This window comes from Prenolepis imparis, unplaced genomic scaffold, assembly GCF_030444845.1.
Source record: "Prenolepis imparis isolate NDT839.2.m4 unplaced genomic scaffold, iyPreImpa1.0 SCAF_5, whole genome shotgun sequence".
In the NCBI taxonomy this organism is placed as follows: Eukaryota; Metazoa; Arthropoda; class Insecta; order Hymenoptera; family Formicidae; genus Prenolepis; species Prenolepis imparis.
In genome coordinates, this window is record NW_028141163.1 from 8,852,316 (window position 1) to 8,877,309 (window position 24,994).

At 27.6% G+C, this 24,994-nt stretch overlaps 1 protein-coding gene across 14 annotated transcripts in view; it reads left to right on the forward strand.

The window, feature by feature from the left end:
* Slo2 (slowpoke 2) overlaps positions 1–24,994 on the forward strand; it is a 216,609-nt gene that overhangs the window by 113,901 nt on the left and 77,714 nt on the right. For 4 of the 14 annotated variants that reach the window (XM_083039068.1, XM_083039072.1, XM_083039070.1 and 1 more), the window contains one exon: positions 11,011–11,260. The exons of the other annotated variants lie outside the window; for them this stretch is intronic. In XM_083039068.1, coding sequence (XP_082895194.1) covers positions 11,011–11,260 — 250 coding nt within the window. The remainder of the gene's footprint in view (positions 1–11,010; positions 11,261–24,994) is intronic. 14 annotated transcript variants of the gene reach the window in all.

The following is a 24,994-nucleotide window of genomic DNA, read 5'->3' on the forward strand; positions in this document are numbered from 1 at the left end:
TTTAATTCAAGATAAGCTTAGATCCTCGTCATAAACGTTCTTTTCAAATATGTTATAGTTTTTCTGACGAGCATGCTTTAGTTATATCATTTTACTTCATGGATATTTCTCGACTAGATAGAGAAGCAGATCAACCCTTTTAGTTATGTTTCAAAATATTTTGCTAATATAATAGGATATATACACAAAATTTATAGCATAATTGTGATATGATGTATAAATTTCATAATTTTAATCATTATTGAGATTTGTTACAATGTAGAATATTGCTGAAAGACTAACAAAATTAAATATGTGAATTAAAACTAAACATATGTTATATATATATACAATTACACATTTTTTGTCTTATACTTTCTTTATTTTACATCTCTTGTAATTGAAGTAAATTTTTCTGTATTTTTTGTTATATATATAGCAGTTGAGAAGTTGAGATATTTACATGGAATTATATAATATTACAATAAATTTGTTACGCATGAATCAAGATATAATTCGATAAAAAAATATATCGAACGAAGATATAAAACATGTATATTTATATAATTTTTACATATAAATACATATAAATACTATTGATGAATAGTATATATATATATATGTATAATAGAATCACATACATCAGATTGGCACGCGCGTTGCGGCTACTCTGCTGCAGTGAATAGTATTAACAACGTGCGCTCCTGCATTGCGGCACAAGAAGAATAATGTGGACGAAACTTGTGAACAATTACGGCTCTTTCTCTTTAATCCATGGTCGCTATATAAAGAATATTTCGCGGAATCATATTTTTCACAATTTTTTAATTCTTGCATTTCTCTTAATTACGGATATTAAAACATAAACTAGCGAGCCAATGTTTATTTTTCTTTTAGAATTTACGATTACTACATTTACCGCATTGCGCACATTGCAGATATAAAGGGCTCTCACGTCGAATTTAAATCACGTAATTAGACTGCGAACTTACGCTGCACATGAATTTTAGTTACAAAGTTATCCCAATCTTATAGCCGATATATATTCTGTCAATACGTTGTATCTAGGTAATTAGCATAACAAATTTCTATTTTTTATTTGAGTGTTTTTAAAATCTAAATTAATATATCTAATTATTAGAATTTATTAATTCTCAATAGCAAATATGAATAGTTAATATTACGTTATTACTAAAGTTTATATTTATTATATCACAATGAAGAAATATAATAAAAGTATTTTATGTTGTGCATATTTATGCATTTACGATTAATTTATTACAACTTATAAATCTTAAATATCTCAAAATAATTTATTTTGAGAGGCACTATATATTATATTCTTGCTGAAAATTCATACGATATCATAATACGAAATATCTTAAATATATTTAATTTTTATTTTGATTTGCTCAAAAATAAAATTGAGTAATTGATACGCAAGAAAAGGAGGGAACAAATATACTTTTTTCTGAGAAAGATTCTTTTTTTCTGGAGAATTTTCAGAATCACACGTGCGGGAAAAATAATAAGCAGAGGAATAATTAGAACTTTATTTAAATTGTTGTAATTGTATCAGTTTCTCTTTCGTGGCATATGTATCTTGCACGTGGCTTTATTTTATATACATTATGTTTAATATATTTCATTTATTTTACGTTTATTATATTATTTGATTTATTATTATATAATGAATAATAATAATAATAATCATGGTATAAAAGCATTTATGGCAGATGAAATTCTCAAGTCAAATTCTCTGAGATCTAACTGCTGGGAAGTTCGGTGAAGATGATGTTCGCTTATCAATATGCCTTGAGAGCCTTCCATTATCACGATGCTCTCGATGCATGTACGCAAAACAGGAAAGCACTCGAACACGTAGATGCTGCAGCACCCGAGCTCTCTGACCTCTCCTCTCATATATATCACATCTCTCACGAATGAAGCCGCGGGGCTGTAAAGCATCGGCTCAGAATCGTGTAACCGAGGTAATGAGATGAAAAGCCAGAGTTTGCGGTTTCTGGATGCTATCTGCGACAAGAACGATAACTAGACCGAAATGTCGGTTTTCGGACACGAGATAGCAACAGAAAAGCTGGAACAAAAACGTGAAATAATCGGTTTTTCTTTTTTATTTTCTGCTGACTAAATATTGCGTAAGCCGACGACTGCTTTGTATATTAAAAGAATCAGAATTTTGCTGACATTTAAACGTGCAACTACGCGTTAATTTAATCTAACAGTCAAGTTTTTTGCAATTTTATTTCTTGTACGCACAATCCGACTGACATTAAATAGAACATTGCACAGTTTATGTTGCATTATTGCATTATTTTGCGAATATTAAATATGTTATGATATTAGAGAGTTAAATAATTTTTTTAATTATAAAATTTTTTTTTTTATAGTTTGCATTAAAATTATGTTTAATTAAAAAATATTATAAGAGCTATTTGTTAATAATTGATATTATGTAATTGCAATTACAAAACTTAACATATTTATTCATATAATATATATACATATATATTTTGAAACTTATAAAAGTATGTCACGTGAGTGCAGACATAAGGTTTGAAAAGATTGCTCTGAAAAGAAGTTTTCTATTGAAATCATGACGAAAAGAACACCTTGATCTACTCAAGTAGCTTTCGCGGAATGCACTTTGTGTATTGCATTTTCGTCTTTGCAATGGTACCCGGGATGCAAGTGGTATGTTTATTTATACAATTTTAGTCATTTCTTCGCTAGAATATTCTTTGATACATACATTTATCACAAATGCAAACTTGTATTTTTTCAAGTTTATTCTTCTTTTAAGATAATAAAAATCACATTTTTATCTTCTACCAAGTAGTATGGTCAGTTGTACTACATTTGGAAGAATATTATATTTCTACAAATTTTAAAGAAATTATAAGAAAATTATTTTCTTTTATTAAATGAATTTAATGAATTTTTATATTATATCAATTTTATATCAAGATAGGAGAAATAATTAATTAAGAAATTATTGAATTTTTTTATATGTATTATTTTATTTGTGCATTATATTAAAAAAATATAAGATAATATAATATTTCTAAGAATTAGTTTTTTATATTGTAATATTTGAGTATTTATAATTATTTGAATATTTTAATACATACATATACTTATAATTTTAATACGGATTAGCATTATTGAATTATGAAAAAGAAAATTGTTAAGGTAAATCCATTTTTACCGTTAAAGGATACTCGATTATTAAGCTTAAGTTTTATGATATTAATTTGATTTTTACTGTAATATTAATTATTAATTATTATTAATTATTATTAATATTTATTATAAGAAATTAGAATTACAGATAATAGATACCAATATTAACTTATTTAGCCCGGCAACTGCCACAATTTTTTAAATTATATTACATGTTATAATAAAGATTTATTTTTCTGAGATCTAATTTTTATCCAATACTAAATTTAATTTATTCTTATATTATTTTTTCGTTTTATTCGTTATTCATTATTATCATTTTTTTATTCATTATTTATTTTTATGTCGCAAATTTTTTTATATCAAAAATATATTATATTATTTATATTAATGATTCTGTTAATTCTACGTAATGTTTTTTTAGATCATGAAAAGGAGATTTAGTCGTCTCTTTCTTTTTTTTTGTATATAGAATTAAATACATTTTGGATCAAAATAAATCAAACAAGTTCCATGCTGAGAGTTGTCGAAAATAGATACGACTTAATTTTAGAGGATGTATTTATGGTCGACGTTACCAGCAATTTTCGACTATTTACCTCTCTTTGAAGATTTATTGCTCAAATTTAATGGAGATTGCGTGGGTTACACCGTGGGTTATTACCATGAAAGAACATATGTATGAAAATGAAAGAAAGAAAGAGAGCGAAAAGCAGGAAAGAACAAAATTAATGAAATTTTATAGTTTATCGTTTGTATTATAACTACATTTCTGTCGATAGTTTTGTTCCTATAGAAAAATATTGTAAAATGTATACAATTAATGTATACAACAGGCTATTTAAATTAATATGTTATCCATAAATTTATGTTATTTTTAACTATTTTAATTATTTTTAATAATAATCCTTCTACATTATAAACTCGAAAGTTTGAAACAATGTAATAATCGTTTTAAGCAAAAATAAAAAATGACATAACTTACGAAGTACAACTTGAAATTCGCCGAGCTAGTATTGTAGATTAGCAATGTCGGAGAGGTCTCTTGACACTCATCATACTCTGTATCTTGGTCAGTGTGTTCTCTAGAGACCATCCTGCTTGTACCCAATAAATTCCGGACTAGACCCGACTAAACGAGCGTTATCCATGTTTCCTGACACAACAATTTCTATTGCAAAACTCAGGCATGGCAAAACAATATTCGTAATTATTTCATTTAGAAAATTAATGACATGTAACGTCAGCATATAATTAATTGTATAAAAATAAAACGTCAAAAATAGTATGAATATAAGCTAGAAAAATAGAGGCAAATACAATAAAAAAGAATCAAAGAATTTTATAATTTAATAAATAACTTAAATTAATTATTTTTATAAAGTATACATTCTCACAGATGTTTTTGAAAAAGATTATTTGTATAGAAATAATTATTTGTATTTTCTAATAAATTAATTGGGAATTGATTGGGGTGGGAATAGATAATAATTATATCTTACATTGCTTTATTATGTTTGTTAATTTTTGTCGAATATATATTCACACAGGTTTTAGAACCTTTAGACAGAATATTGCATTACTTGTTCATTGTTTGCATTACTCTCTCAATAAGGGAATGGCAATTTAGTTTAATTAGAATTGCTTAATACTGGAGATAATTGCTCGTAGATTGCTAGCGATCTCTGACCTTTGAAGCTGAGTTTACTACTTGATGCCTTCCTATCGCGCCTTAAAAGAGGTGAATCTTTAAGATACATACTCTTTCTCTCTCTTTTTCACATCCCTTTCCCCTCTCTCTCTTTCTCTTTTTTTATGTCTCCCCTCTCGATTTCATATCCTTTTGTTCGGGCGATGGATTGGAATTCGAGGAAATCAAATAACTCTCGAATCAACGTAGAGTGGAAGCAATATTTCACGCATCACTATAATATTTTTAACGTAATTATTATTTTGTCAAACAAAATTGTGTGTATATGTATAATATATCAATCAAGTTTTTGATTGATCTAATTTTATTTGACAAAATTAATACAACGGTTAGTTTTATTATTAAATAAATATGTATTTTTATGTGAAACTTTAATACTTACTATTAATTTTTGTAATTTAAAGTCACGTGCGCTATTATTTTTTTCTTTTTAAAATATATAAAATTTAATTATTAATATATAAATTGAGATTTCATTACAAATTTTATAATTAATAATTCCCTTTTGTATGCGTGTTACACTATATTTTACATGCAAATTGTTGATTGTTTCTAACATTTTTTTTAAATTCACGTAATAATTCTATATAAATTGAAATGTGCATATACAAAATGCTATGAAAAATCAAACATTTCTTGATTTTATGAATTATTTACTAGTTAAATTGTAATATTTTATTGGTAAAATAATTTAAAGATATTGGCAATTCAGATATTTGCAATTCATATACGTTTCAAAAAAGAAGAGTACATATAATTAGGCTTTCTTCTTTTATTGATGCATAATTAAACAAAATAGAAATTAGTTAATTTTTGAGTTTAAGATTTTTACTGAATTAGAATTCTATTTTAAAAAATATAAAAATTTCAATAATTTTTAAATATAAGTAATTTGAAATATAAAAATGTTAGCGAATTGTACTTTATTATAAAATTTTACTTGTTTTTTAATTTTAAGTAAAGTTTGCTTTAATTTAATTCTATAAATATTTAAAAAATGTGAGATAGAATCATGTCCAATAAAAGTCACTAAAATGTCGATAAATTGATCAAAAGATTCGTAATTAAAGGGGGATGCGTGACAAATCTGGAACATTCTGTAGCAAAGAGTGAAAGGGATTTTTAATCAAGAACTCGTAGTGTGACAGACAGTTCTATTTATTTCAATTTACTTTACTATTTCCCGAATGAAAGACAGGAACTAGTTATATTTATGCGCAATCATTCTTTTTTTTTTTTTTTTTTTTGCGAAACTTCCAATTTAATCTGATTTATTCTGATTGTTCATTCCTATTATTGCATTTAGCTACTTGACTATTTGTACGGAAAACATCATTGTTTATTTATCCGATGTGCAGGTTGCAGTTTAAATATTTGTGTCTTAAGTGAAATATACCTCTTCTGATCAGCTTCGAAGTGCAGCATTTCCTGTTTACGCCAAGTTTGCTTCTTCGTGTGGAATACTGGGTAATATCTCAGTTCAACACAGCATGAAACATTTCGTGCGGGAAAAAGCTTTGATAAATATATAAAATTGAGAAAATGAGAGCGCGGAGAAGTGATTGAGCCACCACTTTTAAGTGTAAATAAATCTGTAGCCAATCAGCATCTTATACATCGTACATTCTATGATGCTTCAGAGAATGAGGTCACATAGTGTATGTACATACCACAAGTATGGCGGAACGATGATTGGTGTTGGTGCAGAAATGACTTAATCCAATCTAGAATTTGCGCTTCACTGCTTACTGAAGTTGTGCATATAGATGGACGATAAGTCGAAATCTTATTGGTTCCTTAATGGTCTCCTGAATCTTCGGCCCTTAAGTTCTACTGTCGATAAGTTTGTGCAATCTATCGGAAAAGCGAGTAGCGTTATTTGAATTCCGGATTTAAATATCGGATATAATGGATAGAAACAATCGCTTAATTACCGTGAAATTAATATAAAGAATTTGTGTGTCTAGACAAACGAGAAATATTGATCGGGCTTCGAGGTATCAGCTGACAGTTGACCTAAATTACAATCTGTTTTCGATGATGGTCAAGAGGACACTTTTGTGATCGGCACGGTTCATTTATCGATTTTGGTTGACAATATATTTTAAAAGATACGTTGAAAATTGACGGAATTATTTTGCTGCACATTGATTAAGTAACTGTGCAGATAAAAAAAATTTAGATTATTTAAAGTTATTTTGTCTGTTTTAAGATTAACATATATTTTATGTGTGATAATATTGTCCTTTTCTCATATATATTTCTTTATGGAGGTCAGTCAATATACGTTTATATTTTATGATATTATGAAATAGACCTCTAGATGGGGAGACTTTTTCTTCAATTTAAACTTCTTTTCAGATAGATAGGTCGTATAGTTGTCAACTTATTTATCGTGATAGCTTGATTTGTGATTGCAATTTTAAATTTACTCGGTTCCGGCTTAAAATGGTGTGGGCCGCATTTATAAAAGGTCTGAAAGACCGGCGCTCGTAAAACTGTTGTTTTGCTGTGGAAACGAAGAACGAGGTTTTACGCAACTTCCTCGCTCTCGTGTGGGTCAAAATGAAGGTAGCTGCGGACATGAATTTACGATACTACTAGGCCGGTAGGGTTAGAGAGAGCCTCTCGCTGCCCTCTTACTTTGCAGCATGATGAACGCAGTCTCGAACACCATCTTCTACTTTCGTGAAGCTACTCTGTTACGCAAGTTTTACGATGACTGCGATTGAAGAATCTTCAGAAAATATATAAAAGTTTTCTTACACACATACGCAAGTTTTACGATGACTGCGATTGACGAATTTTTAGAATATAGGGTATATAAAGTTTTCTTACACACATGCACACATACTTAGATATTAAAATAATATATTGAGGCAATGGATTAAAAATAATACAAATTTTTAACTTCAAGTTGAGCTTAATTGTATATTGGATATACATATATAAGAATATATGATTTTTGACTAATGCATATGCATAAATAAGATGTTAAAAATAATCCCTGGTTGTATTATTTATTTCGAATTCAAAATAAATACGAAAGAAAAGCAGAAGAATCGAGAGTCTCTAATGTTGACTATAATGTTTTTTAGAACCTGCAATCTCAATAATTTGTTCATGTAAGATTCACATGAAAATGACATGTAATAGAATTTACTCATCATGATTAGAACAAGTATAGCTTTGTGATCTCCAAACTAGTGTATTAACAACGGAACCTCAGAACAGGTAGTTAAGTTTTCCCTTGAGATCTTATTAGTTAAATTTCTTTTTGCTTTGTCGAAATAAGCTTAAGATCGAACTTCTGATGGGATCTTTCAAGAAGCTTATTATTACTTGTATGTGTTATATTGATTTTTTGCAATGAGAGTAAAAACTGACAAAGTTATGTTTACTTTGATATTTATTTATCTTGAAAATCGTTGTTTAAGTCAAGATTTGTGTATTCTGCTTCTTCCTTTCCTCGTATATTAATATCTGTATTAAACAATTTTTGCGTTATATGCAAAAAGAAACCTTTTCAAATATTTGGAATTATTATGAATTGAGATTGCGAGCTGCAATATGAAATATAAAGCGCTACTTCAGCAGATTTAAAATTGTGATATATGATATTTTGTTGTTTAAATTTTAGATTTTGATATTTTTTTTATATGCATTTTTTTATATGTAATAAATAATATTTAATTTTCTATTTTTGACATAGTTATAATTATTCTAGTTATATTTCTCCATTATATTGACACGTCAATTATTTAATAACTAAAAAAGTTTATTTTAATAATTGTTTATTGATTTATATAAGTATTCACGTATAGTTTAAAAATATATATTGCTTAGGTATAATTTCAAATGTGTATATGTGTACATATGCGCATGAAAACATATTTTTTGCATGATGTAATACAATATTAAATGATTTGATTAATAGTGTAATAAACATTTATGTATTTTTATGTATTGTATTAATATATGTATATTTTTGAAACGCATGAATATTAAATGGTTTAGAATTAAGTATGAAAGCTACAAAATCTCATGTGAAAATATTGCAAGTAATAACTTGTGCTGATCATTTTTATATAATTGAAATCGTCTGCGAATAATATCAATTAATAATTTATGAGTTGACATAAATTTTTTGCATATTTGTGCTGTGTAATTTTTTTATTATTCATTTCTCTTAATTTTCTGCTTACATAAAACTTGATAATGATGTTTAATATGCAATACGTAATATGTACCAAAATATGTATATACCAATGCGCAATATGATAATACAATGCGTAATATGATAATACAATATTATGGAAACAAAATAACGTAATTAGAAATATTTAAAAAAAAATTTCTTTTAAAAATTAAAATGTTTTATTTATTTATATAATTATTAAATATATAGGTTTTTATAAAAATATGTAGCAAAATTTATTTAGTAAACTATTAGTAAATTATTTAGTAAATTAAAAAATATTTTCAGATTTATAAAGAGATATTTAATTAATAATTGATGTTTAATGTGCATTTAATTTTGAATAAAATTATAATTTAGTTATATGTGGTATACATAAATATCCTAGCTCTGTCTTATTCATGCTTGAAAAGAATAGAACAGTATTACAATTGATCATTATTGTACATGCATTACATGTGTGTGTCTGTGTTTATAAATATATAATCTTTATAATTTTATTAATGTGTATAATTCTTAATTTTATCAAGTATTTTAAACAAAAAAGTAAGAGTTACGGGCGACATTTTCATTAAACGTAAAAATAGTTTTTATAGGTTTTATAATACGTATTCTTTCAGATAAGTTTTTTTAATTTTTCCGTTTTTACTTGCAAATTCATTAAACTTACATAGACATTAATAACTGCTTAGCCATTCACGTAAACTTCGTTGAACTGGATGACATGGAACTGTAGAGCTGAAAGAATAAGGATAAATATCAATCTTCAGCGGCCACGTTGGCTATTGTGATTGTGATATTACAAACGAGGAAATTCAGGCGGACGAATCTTGAAAGAACCCCGCACTAATCATATAGAAAATCTATCCCGGTAAAATCAATTGGTTTCTTCATATGTTGCTTATGACTTACTGAACAAAAGATGTAATGGACACAAAGCTCAATAATGGACAGTTATCGAGTTATAACCAGTCAAACATGAAAAATTTAAATCTCGGAAAGTATTGATTTTTTGGAAAAATATTTGAAACAAAAATAGTAGGGTTTTACAAAATCTGTTAGCTGGTGACATTATTTTTGAATTTTGAATGACCTTGAAAAGCTCCGTGAACAAAAATCTTCCACAAAAATCTTTGTGTGTCACAGCAGAGATAAGGTTTCAAGGTCATTCAAAATTCAAAAATAATGTCACCAGCTAACAGGTTTTGTAAAACCCTACTATTGTTGTTTCAAATATTTTTCCAAAAAATCAATACTTTCCGAGATTTGACTATTCGGCAGCCCGAATTTTTCATGTTTGACTGGTTATAACTCGATAACTGTCCATTATTGAGCTTTGTGCCCATTACATCTTTTGTTCAGTAAGTCATAAGCTACAACATATGAAAAAACTAATTGATATTACCGGGATAGATTTTCCATATGATTAGTGCGGGGTTCTTTATGTTTATGTGAATGACTTTTCATCAACGCAAGCACTTTATTTTATTAAAACGATTATGAAATGCGTTAGACATTTCTGTCTTATCAGTCAAGAAAGTAGATATAACACAAAAATATGATCTGATGGTTTTCTAAGTTTTAAATCATTGTGTTGGAGAGATTGCTACATTATATCATATCTTATTGAATATCTTGATTTTATCTTGTGTAATATTTTGATTTAATTGAAAAATGTTTGATATAAAAACGGAATCTTGTTTTATTGAATGAAAATTATACAAATAATCGATTCTTTTCTCAATCATAATCTAATATGAGATTAAAAAGGATCGATTATTATTCGTTTGACATAAAAAGAATAAATTACTATTCTTCGAGAATCGCGGCGTTACTCTTGTCTTTCGTTTGAAATACTTTGTAAAATCGAATAAACGAGCAGTCGTGATGATCGCGAATACTCGCGTGATGAGCGCAGACATGTCGATGTACTTCTTCCGACTTCACAACCTGCGCCGTCAGGCAGAGGAAGTACGCAAGAAGCGGCAGAAACGTGGCAGAGGCAGCCAAGGAGGTCAACTTGGGACCAATCACACGGACCAGTCCCAACCGACAGCTGGATCCATGCAATGCTGCAACCGGGTCCATCAAGGACCTAGCAAGCTCTTCGAACGAGCACCTCTGCAACCTAGCGACTCGCTTGACGAAATCGCCTTCCAGATACCGAGGTAAACTTTCTCACTTGTATGCTTTTGCCTAGAAACTTCCTTCATCCCTTATGATCTCTTTCTTGCCATCGACTTCAGACAATGGTAATTTGAGATTTATATAATAGAGAATCGAGAGAGTCTCTCACGCTAATCTCAATTCTTTAACATATTAACTCTCAAGTACATATGTAATTTATTACAATCTCTATATGTGCAATATATTATATTTTTCTATGAATATATTATAATTAATTTTATAATTTATAAAATATATTTATATATTATTTATTGAAAAAGTGTGTGTATAATTTGAATATGCATATCTAATTTAATGTCTCTAGAATATTCACTTCTTATACAACACAACTCTAATCCGCGACCTGAATCCATTCTGATTTATTTGCGGTTTATTCGTTTTACAGTTATTACTTTTGCGGTTTTCATCTTTTTTTTTACTTTTCTATATTATATCGATATCATTTTCATCGGCGTTTTAAAAAATAGAACTGAATATTAGGTGATCTGGGAAATAATAAAGATTTCTATGAATGAGATCTATCTAATAATTTTTTGAAATATATATATATATATATATATTTCTTGAATTTTTAGCTATATATATATATATATATATATATATATATATATTTTAACTATAAATTGTGAGAGATACTTGAAAATATCTTGAATACGAATTTCTCAGCATAATAAACCATAAATGCTCTCTAATTTAATACACTCTGTCATTATTTGATGATGCGTCGTAAAATTCCATACCGCTTAATTGGATTAAGAGTTTATCCGCACTTTTATTCTTCCGAGGCGAAACATCGTTTTGCATTTTTAAGATTAATCTGATATAAGGCGCTTTATATAAAATTTTAAAATGTCAATTTGTGTAAATTTATCTATTATTCTTATGATCCAAATGTAATTCTTCTATGCTGATTTTCGTGTGAAATAAAAGTCATAAGTCATCGTTAAGACAACAGCAGACTGCTCCACTTTCTAGGAAAGGGTCAAAGGTCAAGTGATGGAAAGACTGCTTGGAAAGAAATGCAAAGCTTATAGAGACATGATGAATCTCAGAATAATTGTAGGCATCATTAAGCTGCTAATATGAACTCGCGTTGTCATTATCTTTATCCAGTTCTTTACTGAAATGAGTGGAAAAATGCGATGTACAATGAAAGAGCGATAACGAACATATTATATGTGTGTATGAGATGTTCTTTCACTCTCTATTCCTTTTATATGCCTACGAGTTATTTAGCTAATTTGGAGATAATTTCTTTTCAACGGGAAAACATAGAGGAAAGCGGAATTATTATCTATAGCAATTTTATAATCTTTAACATTATATATCTTTGTGCTTGTGTATATATATATATACACATATATATAGTGCTATATTTGAAATGAACTCTCTATATACATATATATTATTTTGAAAATTTTAGTTTCCACTTGATATAGCTAGAAATAATATATATTACTTTACATGCAAAATATATTAGATATATAATATTTTTTCTATAAATATGCATTACGATACGATTATTTGTAAGGTTGTCAAATATCTTTAATAGGTTGTGATTAGTCTATTAAATTACAAGTTAAAAGGCAATTAAAGACTTTTAAATATCTTACAATTTATTAATGCAATGCAATAATTGCAATGTTAATACAATAATTTAAATATACTGGAATATATTTTTCATCAAGATTTTTATTCAATATATATACATATATTACAGTCAATCTTTTTTATGCTTCTGCAATTTGCATTATCTTTTTATTCGATAATTTCCGTTGAGACGCGTAAATGGAGAATTATTTGAAGTGCTAACTAAAGTCACGACAAATAGACTTTGCGGATCGTGAAGCTATTAGTTCTGTCCATTCTGTTTCATTCAGGGATAGTGAATGGAAACCGGTGCAGTGACATAACGATATTGCTCCCTCACGGAAACTCTGAGTCGCGTAGAAGTCGAACTTTTAACTTGTTTAATTACGTCTGGCTCCTGGGAGTAGATATCCGTGGACGCAATCCTCGCAGGATTAGCCGCGCTTTCTTGTTTCTAACGAGCGAAAGAACTCGTCGGAATTGACGGAATTTCTGGAGGCAGGTCCAGAAGAGAGTCGCGGTTGACTAGCTGGAAAACGAGGAGATGGAAAATGATGGTAGAAGAAATTGAATTACGCTTAGATACGCCAACTGCGCTTCTCTCATCCGATGAAACTTTCGATTGCGCGTCTCGTAAATTGAAAATAATTACACAGGAGCTAGGCATCCATTGATTTTCTGATTTATCGAAAATCTGCTCTTTAAGAAGTATTAAAGTAATATACAGAAAAAAATGTGGAATCTCACTTGTCACTTATACCTTTTATTCGTGGATATTCGTGGAAAAAACCGAAAAAAAAGCGCTGGCTATTGATTGATATTAAACTATTTAACATCGATCGAGTATAAATAATATGATGAATGCAAAATATTTTTAAACTATCACTGTTACATAAATCTTCAATTAATATTAATATTAATAATAATAATTGATATAAATATATCAGAAATTACATTTTAAAGATTAAAGGATATTTTAATTAATAATGTTTAACTTGTGAAAGATGTTAATTTATTATATTCTTCAAGCAATATTACTTTATAATTTTATTAAACTGCAGAATTCTTTTCACCAAAGCATTTGAAAAGATTATAAGCAATTAAAATTTCATATACAGTATGCAGTTCGTAGATTTTTTAGATGCAGTTATTAGATTTTAAGTTCAATCACGTTTTTTAGCGATTATCGTGGGATTCGCGATAGAATGAAGAATTCAGTAATGGTGCAAGAGTTCAGTAACGAGGTGGTTTGATAATAAGAGGCTTCTGGAAGAAGCAAAAAGTGAATAAATAATCTTCTGCCGCGCCTATGAGAATCATTCGCGAACACGCCCCTTTGTCAAAGCTCGCCCGTGTTATTTGCATTGGCAGTAAATTTCTGTCGGGGGGAGGGAGACTATCTTTGTTTAACGAGTTCAGTGGCGCGACAAACTGATGGGAATTCTGAAATGTTTATGTGACTATGTTAAAGAAAAAAGATTATGTAGATTAGAAAAAGAAAAGAGAATAATATATTTAATCGTTTTAGATTTTTTCATCGAAAGAAACAATTGAAATTTGTTTTGCTCTTAATACGCTCATCTTCCAACAGAATAAAAATTATATAATATTTTGATAAAAAAGTTTGTATGTATAATTTGAGTTAAATATTTTAATAAGATATTTTTATATGTGCTTATTATTCTGTTGGTCAGCTGCTTTCTTTCTCTCTTTTCATATATATATATATATATATATATATATATATATGTTGTATAGATATCGAGATATTTACTTGATAACGAAGTATAATGATTAATCGATATCCATCAATTGGCATTGACCCAGAAACGTCGTGTGCATAAATGATGAATTTTTGTGTACTTCACTAGAACTTCGACCTACTGATAAAGTAATATGTGAGCCTCGTTAAAGCATATATTCGCTAATAATTTTGTCACTTACTTAATATTTACGTTATATAACACCTTCCTAATTGCTCGTTTTTCTGTTGGGTTGCTAGTTTTAAATATTTATGGGAAATATTTTTCTCTCTTTATGAACTCAATTTATCTATCTTTAAACGCCACGCTGTTGACCTGTTATGCAAAATAATTTAACTTTCTAAAGAAACGAGTTAACTTGTGCATTATTGTGCAAAATGTGATTACATCATCTGTTAAATATTCAGGGAAGTATCAAATGAAAAATCAAACAGATTGAAAATATGAGATTTGATGAGATTGTAGGTGTGCTGTAGATATTTTATTGTTGAAAAATGTATTTAAATAAATGATTCGTAAACGCAAATATATATAAAATATATATATATATATATATTTATATAACAAAAATAAATATATTCCCAATAAAGGAAGATTGCAATGGAGTGTTGATATTTTATCGAACAATGTCTGATTGAATAAAATTGAATTTAACTGTACTAAATCTAATTGCTACGATACATCAAATATAATATAGAAAAAAACTTTAATATTATAAAAAATCTAATGTAAATTATCGTTGATTGTTTGAATATCGTTTTATCTATAAATAAATCTGCACAATTAATTGTTTAAATATATTATTAACTGATGATCATTTAGTCACAAAATTTTAGTGAATGATATTAAAAGAACATTATGATAAAAGATATGTATAATTGTCAGAAGTGACTAACATATATCAAGTTCCGTTTCTTTATGTATGAAATAAAGTAACGGAGAATAATGTATTTTGGAGGGTGACAAGAAAAAATGCAGAAAAAAGAGACTGCGCTTCTAAACGAGGGTGAAAGATGTTTTGACGTACGTCCACCGTAATCAAGAATAATCGAGGTCATGTGTGTTCCACATACAGAAGCATGTTATTATTACGCTCTCTCTCTTCCTTGTACATATATCTCTTGAGAATATTGCCGCGGACATTCACATCCTCGAAGTACTTATCGCCCTTAACGACAAGAAGAGCGCCTTTGTCTTCGAGATAACCATATAATAAGGCTGTAATCGGAGATAAGAAGAGGGTCGACTCAGTGAAAGACAGATACGACGCGTTAGTACAGACATAAACATAATTAATAGCCATCGGTCATTAGGTCAGACAGGTATTACTGCGTTGTCGAGATCATGGAGCAAGGGATTCTAAATGATAGTCTTAAATTTATTTCGCTACGGTAGGTTACTACACCTCGTGAGTGATTCTGTTGTATGAATAGTAGCTGGAAAAAGTTATGCTCTTTCGTGAACGCTACAAGAAAAGTAAAAAATTTCTTTATATGTATATATACACGTAATAATAATGTATAATATATATAATACTATCATAACATTTTTAAATTATATTATATTTATATTGTATTATATTTATATATATATATTACATAAAATAATATAATACAACAATAAGATTTTATAATATTATAATATTATATTAAGAAAGAATTGTTTTTACTTTTAAAAAGTTAGAAAATTTTTTTTATTATATTTTAAAAGTGAATTGCATTTAGCAAAAATATATTATTTAATGCGATATTATTTAATGATCGAGATATGTTTCTGCTAAATGATCTGCATTATGTTTTTGCTAAAAAATGTCTATTTTATTTCCTTGTTATTTTCTACAATATATTATCCTTTGTTACTTTGTTTCATGCGCGAAGGAAAGCGATATGTGATAAATGCTTCTGTCAATTATCTATGATCGCATCCGTTAATTTCAGATCAATGCTAAATAATTACAACTGTCGATCATATTCAAGTAATTGGTCGCATTTATTGAGATATAACAAATTCATTAAGAATTAGTCAAAGAATCAACTTTAAAATTTGGAAATAAAAGAATTGGTCGCATTTATTGAGATAAAACAAATTCATTAAAAATTAGTCAAAGAATCATCTTTAAGGAAATGAAAGAATTTCTATATATACTTTACTTATCTTAAATGTATAATGTAATAAAGCATTCCGTTTTGCCAAGATCATTTTCCGCAATTCCAGAGCACGAAGATGTTTAATCCTCGGGGATTACTCAGGTAAGCTCAGGGAAGAAATAGCGGAAGTGCTTATATCGTTTCGTTAGGGTGCAGACAGCAAAGCTGGCCGTATATTTTCGCTCAATATCGGAATAAACGTTCTCGCTCTCGGAAGCTCGTAAAGCCAATTTACTACTTGCTGTATTGACAGACATTCGTAACGAAGTGGTGGATAGTAAAACTCAGAAATAAAACAATAATTTTAAAATGTTGACGAAGGATCGGCAACTTCGTTGCAGCGTTTAAAACGTTACGGACGAATTTTCATGTAAATTTAATTTGCGATTTTGTAATTCTTAATCGTCATATTTGACTAGTTTTAATTGTCAAGCAAAATAATGCGTTTTATGTATTTAATGTGAAACTAAAGTTAAAACTTGTGTTTTATATGTAGGCAATTGAATAAAGTCTAATAGAGAATATATATAATATTAGATGTAATTCTAATATTAAATAAATACATTTTTTACAGACTTACAATTAGAGAATCATCATTAATATTATAAATATAAAATTTGTAAACAAAGAGCTTATTAGAATTAAATAGATAATTAAATATTTCATATAATGTTGTGCAAAGAGGGGAAAGATGTCATATTTTAATTAAATTATTTTTTATCTAATTTTTTATCCAAGTAAGTCAATTTTTATCAATATAAATTGCATGAGAGAGAGAAAGAGAAAGATGAATATTTACTAAATTGTACAGTAAGAAAATTGGGGTTCTTATAAAATTTCTATTTCATTATTATTATTATCACATTATATTACTATATAATATATATATTATTATATATTATATTATATTATTATATTAGTTCAATATCTGTATTTTAAATGATGTTGGATGTTATACACTTAACTTAATATTCAAAACAACTTTGTAATTAAATTTTTTTGTGGACGCAACTGCCTGATCGTTTTCTCCTCACGTTGAATATACAATGTTCTTGCTCGTATGCTTTAATTGCGGTCTAATTCCCTCTGCGCGCCTCAATTAGTCTCGATTACGCTGAATCTCTTTCATAGATATAACTATGGGTGAACAGGATTGGGAGGTGAATAGGATTAAAGTTGAAAGAGTTTGCATGCGCACACGTCAGAAGAATATATCTTTATTTCTGGAGAAAAGAATTTGAATAAAAGAGTACACTTTATTACAGATAAAATGTATTATATAATATTTGTAGCAGAAGATGTTATGCAAGACATTAATTAGAATGCAAAGAGAACAATGTTGTGATAATTCTTCTCTAATTTATATATATATATTTTTACACTGTAAAATTAATTCTATAATATGCATAAAAATTTTTATATCGATTATATTTCCAAGTATAAATTTTGTAATTGAATTACTTAATTATAAAATAAAGATGTTAATTTATAAGAAAAACAAATTCTTTTCTCGATAATCAACAATATTCATTTCGTATGAAGCGGAAACGGAAAGAGAAAGATTGTCTATTTCATCTATATTTGAATAATTTGAAACGAATTAATTGTATTTTTTTATGCTAAATCAAATTATTTAAATTAAAAAATGAAAATAAAATATAATAACGTTTGCACACGCGAATAACATATTCATGATTGCTTCGCAATTTTAATAGGAAATTCTGCATTTACCGATAAGCAAACAAATCCGTGTTTTGAAGAATTCTATTATAAACATTCCGCTAAATATTCTAACGAGAGAACAGAGTAGGAAATGAAAGTGAGAGGTCGGGTGAGCTTAAAGCTTGACAAGCATCTGCGTTGGACGTTGCTCAGGGGGCGCCTCGCAACAGTTAGGAAAGCTCTGAAAATCTGTGAGTGCTGCCGCCGCAATATCGTGAACGAACTACGCGTGTCAAGTTTCCGATAACCTACCCTCATCATTCGAACCAACCACCCTCTACTTCATAAAAAAATATCAGCAAGACCCTCGCGCGGCGTCGTAATCTCATTGCGGCAAAGATTCAGTAGGGGAAGGGGGTAAAAACATGGATACAGATGAGAAAAAATTGTAAATCATTTACGTCTGTCATGAGCAGAATTGTCGGTGATCACCGAAAATTCCTTTTTATTTGCATCTCTTTTTTATATAAAAAATAAATATAAATATATATTTCTTTTTAATATGACATGGGTGTAAATATAATTTATTTTAATTATTTATACTCCGCAAAAAAATATATAATTTATAATTGAGAAGCTACAGTTCTTCTGCTTTCTCAACGAAAGATTTCTTAAAAATTATAAAATTTTTATTACATATTAGAAATGTTTTTATTTTTGAATGAAAATTTAGCAAGTGGGAAAGGAATTAAATTTGTTCTAATTTTTAAGGAAATATTTTATCAATGTTATTCCAAAATTATTAAATTAATTTATTAAAACATGGATATTTTTTTATCAAGGAGAATAAAGAAAGAGATTCAAAGAATTATTTTTCTTTTTGGGCTTTGGATTTGTATTATCGTGCGTTTATATAATCGTATTTTGATTACTTTGTCTTTTATTGTATTATTAAATAAATAAATCACATAGACATTAGATAAATTTTTTATTATTAAATATGATTTACCGTTTAATATAATAAAGAAGAGTTTTATACTTTATGTTTGAAAGACTTTTTTTACAAGATGCACAGAAGAAGAGTTAAGAATATTTTCAAGAATCACTTTTCTCCATTTTTGCGCTCTTATCGAGTGCACGTGCTTTGAGCTAAAACCAGTTTTGTTAGTTTGACATTTCCGAATGCTTTTTTTTACCTTTTATGCCATCACTTTGAGAGTTAACAAGTGAATTTTTAATGACGTTATTTATTATTTAATTCCCTAATTACTTTGCATTCTTCCTTTGCATTTCGCGAGTTATTCTGCGAAGAATTTTTAGTTTTTAGGAACGAAGAATTTTCAGTTTTTTATCACGATTTTTTTCCAAGGAAATGAATAATCAACTATTTTCTCTTCGAATTTTTGCTCGCAATGATGAATATAATCGAATCAAAAGGACTTGAAGAAATTCTTAAACGGTGTACATGTAAAGCTTTAAATCACGATATTAAAAATCAGAATGTTAAAATAAGTTAAAAAATATATGATGTGAGTCTTAAATTTATCTCAAATTCTAAATTAATTAATGTTTTATTTTTAAAGAAACATGTATAAAAGTTAAACAAAAATCATGTATAATTTTAGCTTACACGATTAATATAAGCAGAGTTTAACACATACACACACAAAAATGTTTATACAAATTGTAATTCTACAGCTAGTTTCTTTTATAATATTTTATCGATAATTTTGACGGATTTATTTTGTACTTAAATTAATAATTGCTTTAACATTTGTTACTTTTTATAAGTTCAGATTTATATTGCGGATGCATAAATAACGCATGTAAAGATTTTTAAAAAGATTGAATTTTAACTTGTATATGGCACTCGTGCAATATAAAAGAGTTAGTTATATCATAAACAGAAAATTACAATTATGAAAAAAGTTGCCACAAATGCTTTCCCGTCTCGACGCACAACTTTATTATTAGTATTATTCTTGACAGTTTTCTGCCTCGGGAATTATATAGTATTAATTAATGATAGAACCAACAATGAAATTTATATCGAATTACGCGCACGTGTGGCAATGATGGTGACATTACGATATTACAATTGTATATTAGTTTATTGGAATTATGCCACGTGATTAATCAATACAGCGATAGGAATATGAATTGTTTGCATTGCAAAATTCAATGTAATAGACAAAGATAAAATACGAATTAATTACAATACGAACTTGTTATACGTTTTTAATCTCTTTAAAAATTTAATTTTAAATTTCTTTTTTTATCTTTGCAATATCGAAAAATTTATATTCATTTTAATTTAATCTAAGTAGATTAAATGTTATTAAATGCCATTAAAATACCATATATTTAATTACCATTTATTCGTGGTCCTTTTTTACAGCAATTTTAAAAGTCGTAAATTAATGTATATAACATTTGTAAAAAAAATAAAAATTTTAAGTCGCAGCACTTTTTATGGGATTAAAGAGGCATAGCCGAGCGTCTTCTTTGAGTGTGGTGATTCTTATGATTGATATAGACTGGCGAAAAAACACTAACTTCTATGTCTTCAGCGATTGACGCTTTTAAAAACAAGAAATATACGAAGTAATGGTCTTTTGTTAGTTTTTTGTCATAAACTTTTCCGTATAACACTTTAGTGTTGGATATAGAGCATTCAACTTCATAGCAGCCATATCAATCATCGTCAATTCTATTTTTTCGAAAATATAACGTGTTGAATATCGCACAATGTTATTTTATATTTTAAGAGATTATATTATCTAAGTAATTAATTCTTTCTTCTTCATAAACAAAAATAAACAGAAGAATAAGGAGAAGCAAAAAATTGTGATATAATTATTAATATAATTCGATGTAATTTTGTGTCGATAGAGTATATCAATATTAGAATTTCGAAAAAAGTTCTGCTAATTTTAATGCGGTTTAAAAGCAATTTAATACATTTTATGAAAACAGTGTGTAAAATACACACAATTAATAATAATTATATATATAATTGTTAATAATAAATTAATATTGTTTATTGAAAATATTAAAAAGCATAATAAAGAAACATTAATTAATATCAAGTAATTTGCATTATCATAATGGAAGAACGTAATAGTTTGAAAAATTATTGTAATGAAATGAAAAATCCGCACGCGCGTGCATCTCTCTGAATAATAATTGTATTTTAATTATATAATTTAATTAATTTATCGTATTTTTTCATCATGTCCTTCCCTTTTTCATTCAATCAATATGCATAATATATGCTGTTCGCTGCAGTGTATGTTCGACGTTAGAGATCGATTTAATCAGAAACAAGTCATCGATCAAAAAATTCTCGAACTGTGAAACTTATAGTTCGTAGTTGCAAGAAATCTTTTTCTCTTCACTTCCGAGAAATATATCAGGTCACTGCGACGATTAATGATTCGATTAATTTGATTTTCGATTAGTAAAATATATCAATGATTACGACTAACATTTTACTATCGCGCGCTTGCGCGCACGCACGCACACACACACACACACACACACACACACACACACACACACACACACACACACACACACACACACATTAAATTAAAAATATATTCTATTATAATTAAAAATTATTTTATAGATACAATGTTATTTTCTGTTAATGTTATAGATTCTTTGATATATAATAATGCATTAGATCTACTCATAATTACGACAGATAGCGCATACATGTGCGATATGTTGATGATTGGAAGATTATGATTTACATATAGCATAAATTGAAGCTTCACACAAACAAAAGCTGTTACGTAATAAGCATTTATACATATAATAAGAATTTATTGTTATTTTATAGAAATTTATCTGTGTTAATTACCAAGATTTACTTTAATCGGTAAAAGTTGTATCTAAATATATATAACATTTCGAATCTATCGCGGTAAAAAGTCACTTTGCTATTAATTGTCAATTTATACAACAGACGCAATATAATTCCGCGAATCGAAAGTGATCTCGAGTCGTAGTATTGAAAATTCCTTATGAGATTCTGCGAAGAAAATTTTATGCATACCACGTAGTCGAACACTCTTGGAGGCATCCTTAACATCGGGTTAATCCTTCTTTGCTACCCTTGAGTTGCACTGAAGCTTTACGATCGACTGCGTCGGTACCTTATGAGCAGGAAGGTTTCACACATAAATCTGTATCGGGATATTTTGAGTCTGAATACGAAAGATATAGATTTACACAGTAGGCTAGGGTTACTAGACAAATGTCGAATGTTCATGTGTATACATGACTCCGTGTGAAAGTAAAATGACCCAACAAAGAACCCTGAAAAGGAAAGGGATTAATTTTGCATGCGCAGTAACCTTATAAAACCTGACCTTTTTTCCGATACCACGAAAAACTGACTACAAGCATTCTTTAACCCCTTGATGGAAATTTATATTTTATATTAAGCAAAATCTTTTTGAGAAAATATACCTAATTAGAATATTTAATTAATGTGCAAATATTTTTAAACAGCTAAATTATTGAATGTTATTACAGATAAACAAATTGCAAAACATTTCTAATAAATATTCACATAAAGTTAAATACGAACAGTTTTTGAATTAATTGTCGTGTTACAATAAATTTTTTTTGATTTTTTAATGCAATATTAAAATTGCGATAGAAAAACAATTTAAATTGAAATAATATATTTGACCTATTTTTACTAATTTGTACTAATTTCAAATTTTTTAGAATAATTATTTTAAGTACATCTTTTTAAAGCGTATCATTTAATAATGAATCGAGAAAGTATAGAAAGATACATAAAAATCATAACAATTTACATATACAAATTAGAAATATTAATATTTATTATGATTGTAATAAAAAGTTCAATAGTTATAAATTAATGTAATTAAGTTTAAATAATTATTATAAGTTAATATAGTTGACTTTTATATATCTGCTGTATATTGTCGATAATTAAGTACATCTTTTAAAAAAAGCATTTACATATCACATAATTTTAATTTATGACTCGTTTGATAAAAATGTCCTCAGAGAAATAAATTTTTGCAAATACTATATTTGTTTTTATAAATTTTTCTCTACGTTATCTGCTGATTTATATACATCGTTGATTTACATTGCATATTTTAATAATTTTTTTTACGATATATAAAATACTCGCGGTTAGGAAAGGATATTTAAAAAGTTCAAAATACACATATTTCACACAAAAATGTCGTGCATACATGTTATCAGTTTATATAATTGAGTTATCCATTATGACATAAATTGAATATTTATTTGTGATAAATATACATAATGGCGAATATAAACTTTATTATAAGTGAAATTATATTTTATGTTTCTTTTATTATTTTATCCAATATGATCATATATCTTCCTCAAAATATATCTTTCTCAAAATAACATATTTATTTTATAATCTGAAGGAAAATTTTACATAAGAATAGTGTTAAATGCAAAATACTTTTATTTTCTTATAAAAAGGATTTTTTACTATTAACAAATAAACGAAAATGTTAATTGTTTCATCTATGTTTTAAAATCATATACCTTACCACTAATACTGTCAATAATTTATAAATTTATTACACATTTTTAGAGAAAGAATGTATGTATTTATATGCATTTTACACTAATAATTTTTTTCTAAGCTTATTTATATAAATTTTAAAGAGAAAATTTTAACATATCATTTTATTTAACACACGAAAGAAATATTCATTTCTAACACTGTTTAACAATAAGCAGAGCTCACGCCAGATGAATCATAAATTATCGATACAGGTTCTTATATCGTTGAAAAGCAGATTGTGTCTGATTGATCGCATGTAAAAGATGGATCATCTGTTTATGCGCATTTTACACGTAGCACATATTACAGATTCCGGCATTCAACGCTTATTAAAGAAACGTTTCATTTATACAATATGGTCTCTCTCTTGTTTTTTTATTGCTATTATTACTATTTTCTTATATTATCTATTTTTTTTTAATTAAAATATCTTATAAAATATTTAAGATGTCCTAATGAATTAAAGCACCCTACATCGAGGACATTAGCATACTAGAGCAATTTAATATAGCTGCTACGATGAATGCGCTTTGGTATTAACTACATCGTAGCAGAAAAGATCATTTATCCTCTACTGCGAGGATATCAAATAATTTCTCATTATGCTTTGATAATATTAACAGGTTGAATAATTGACTTACATGCATCAGGAAACGACGTCATTATTCTCGATTACGACGAATAGGAAAGAACGATGAAATAGATTCTTTATATATAAAAATTGTTGAAATGAAAGTACGAGATCCACGAGTGCATTGCATTCTATAGATTCACGTTTGTCAAACGACGATGAAATAGAATACATGTCTGCGAATTGTTTTTTTTTTTTATCTTGTCTTTTCAATATAGCTTTTCCTCGCTGGTTCACGCGAGCTATTTCAATACAAACGTATGATCTATTCTCCATATTTTTGTCATTGCATATGGCGATATCATTTACGATACAATTTATATTTT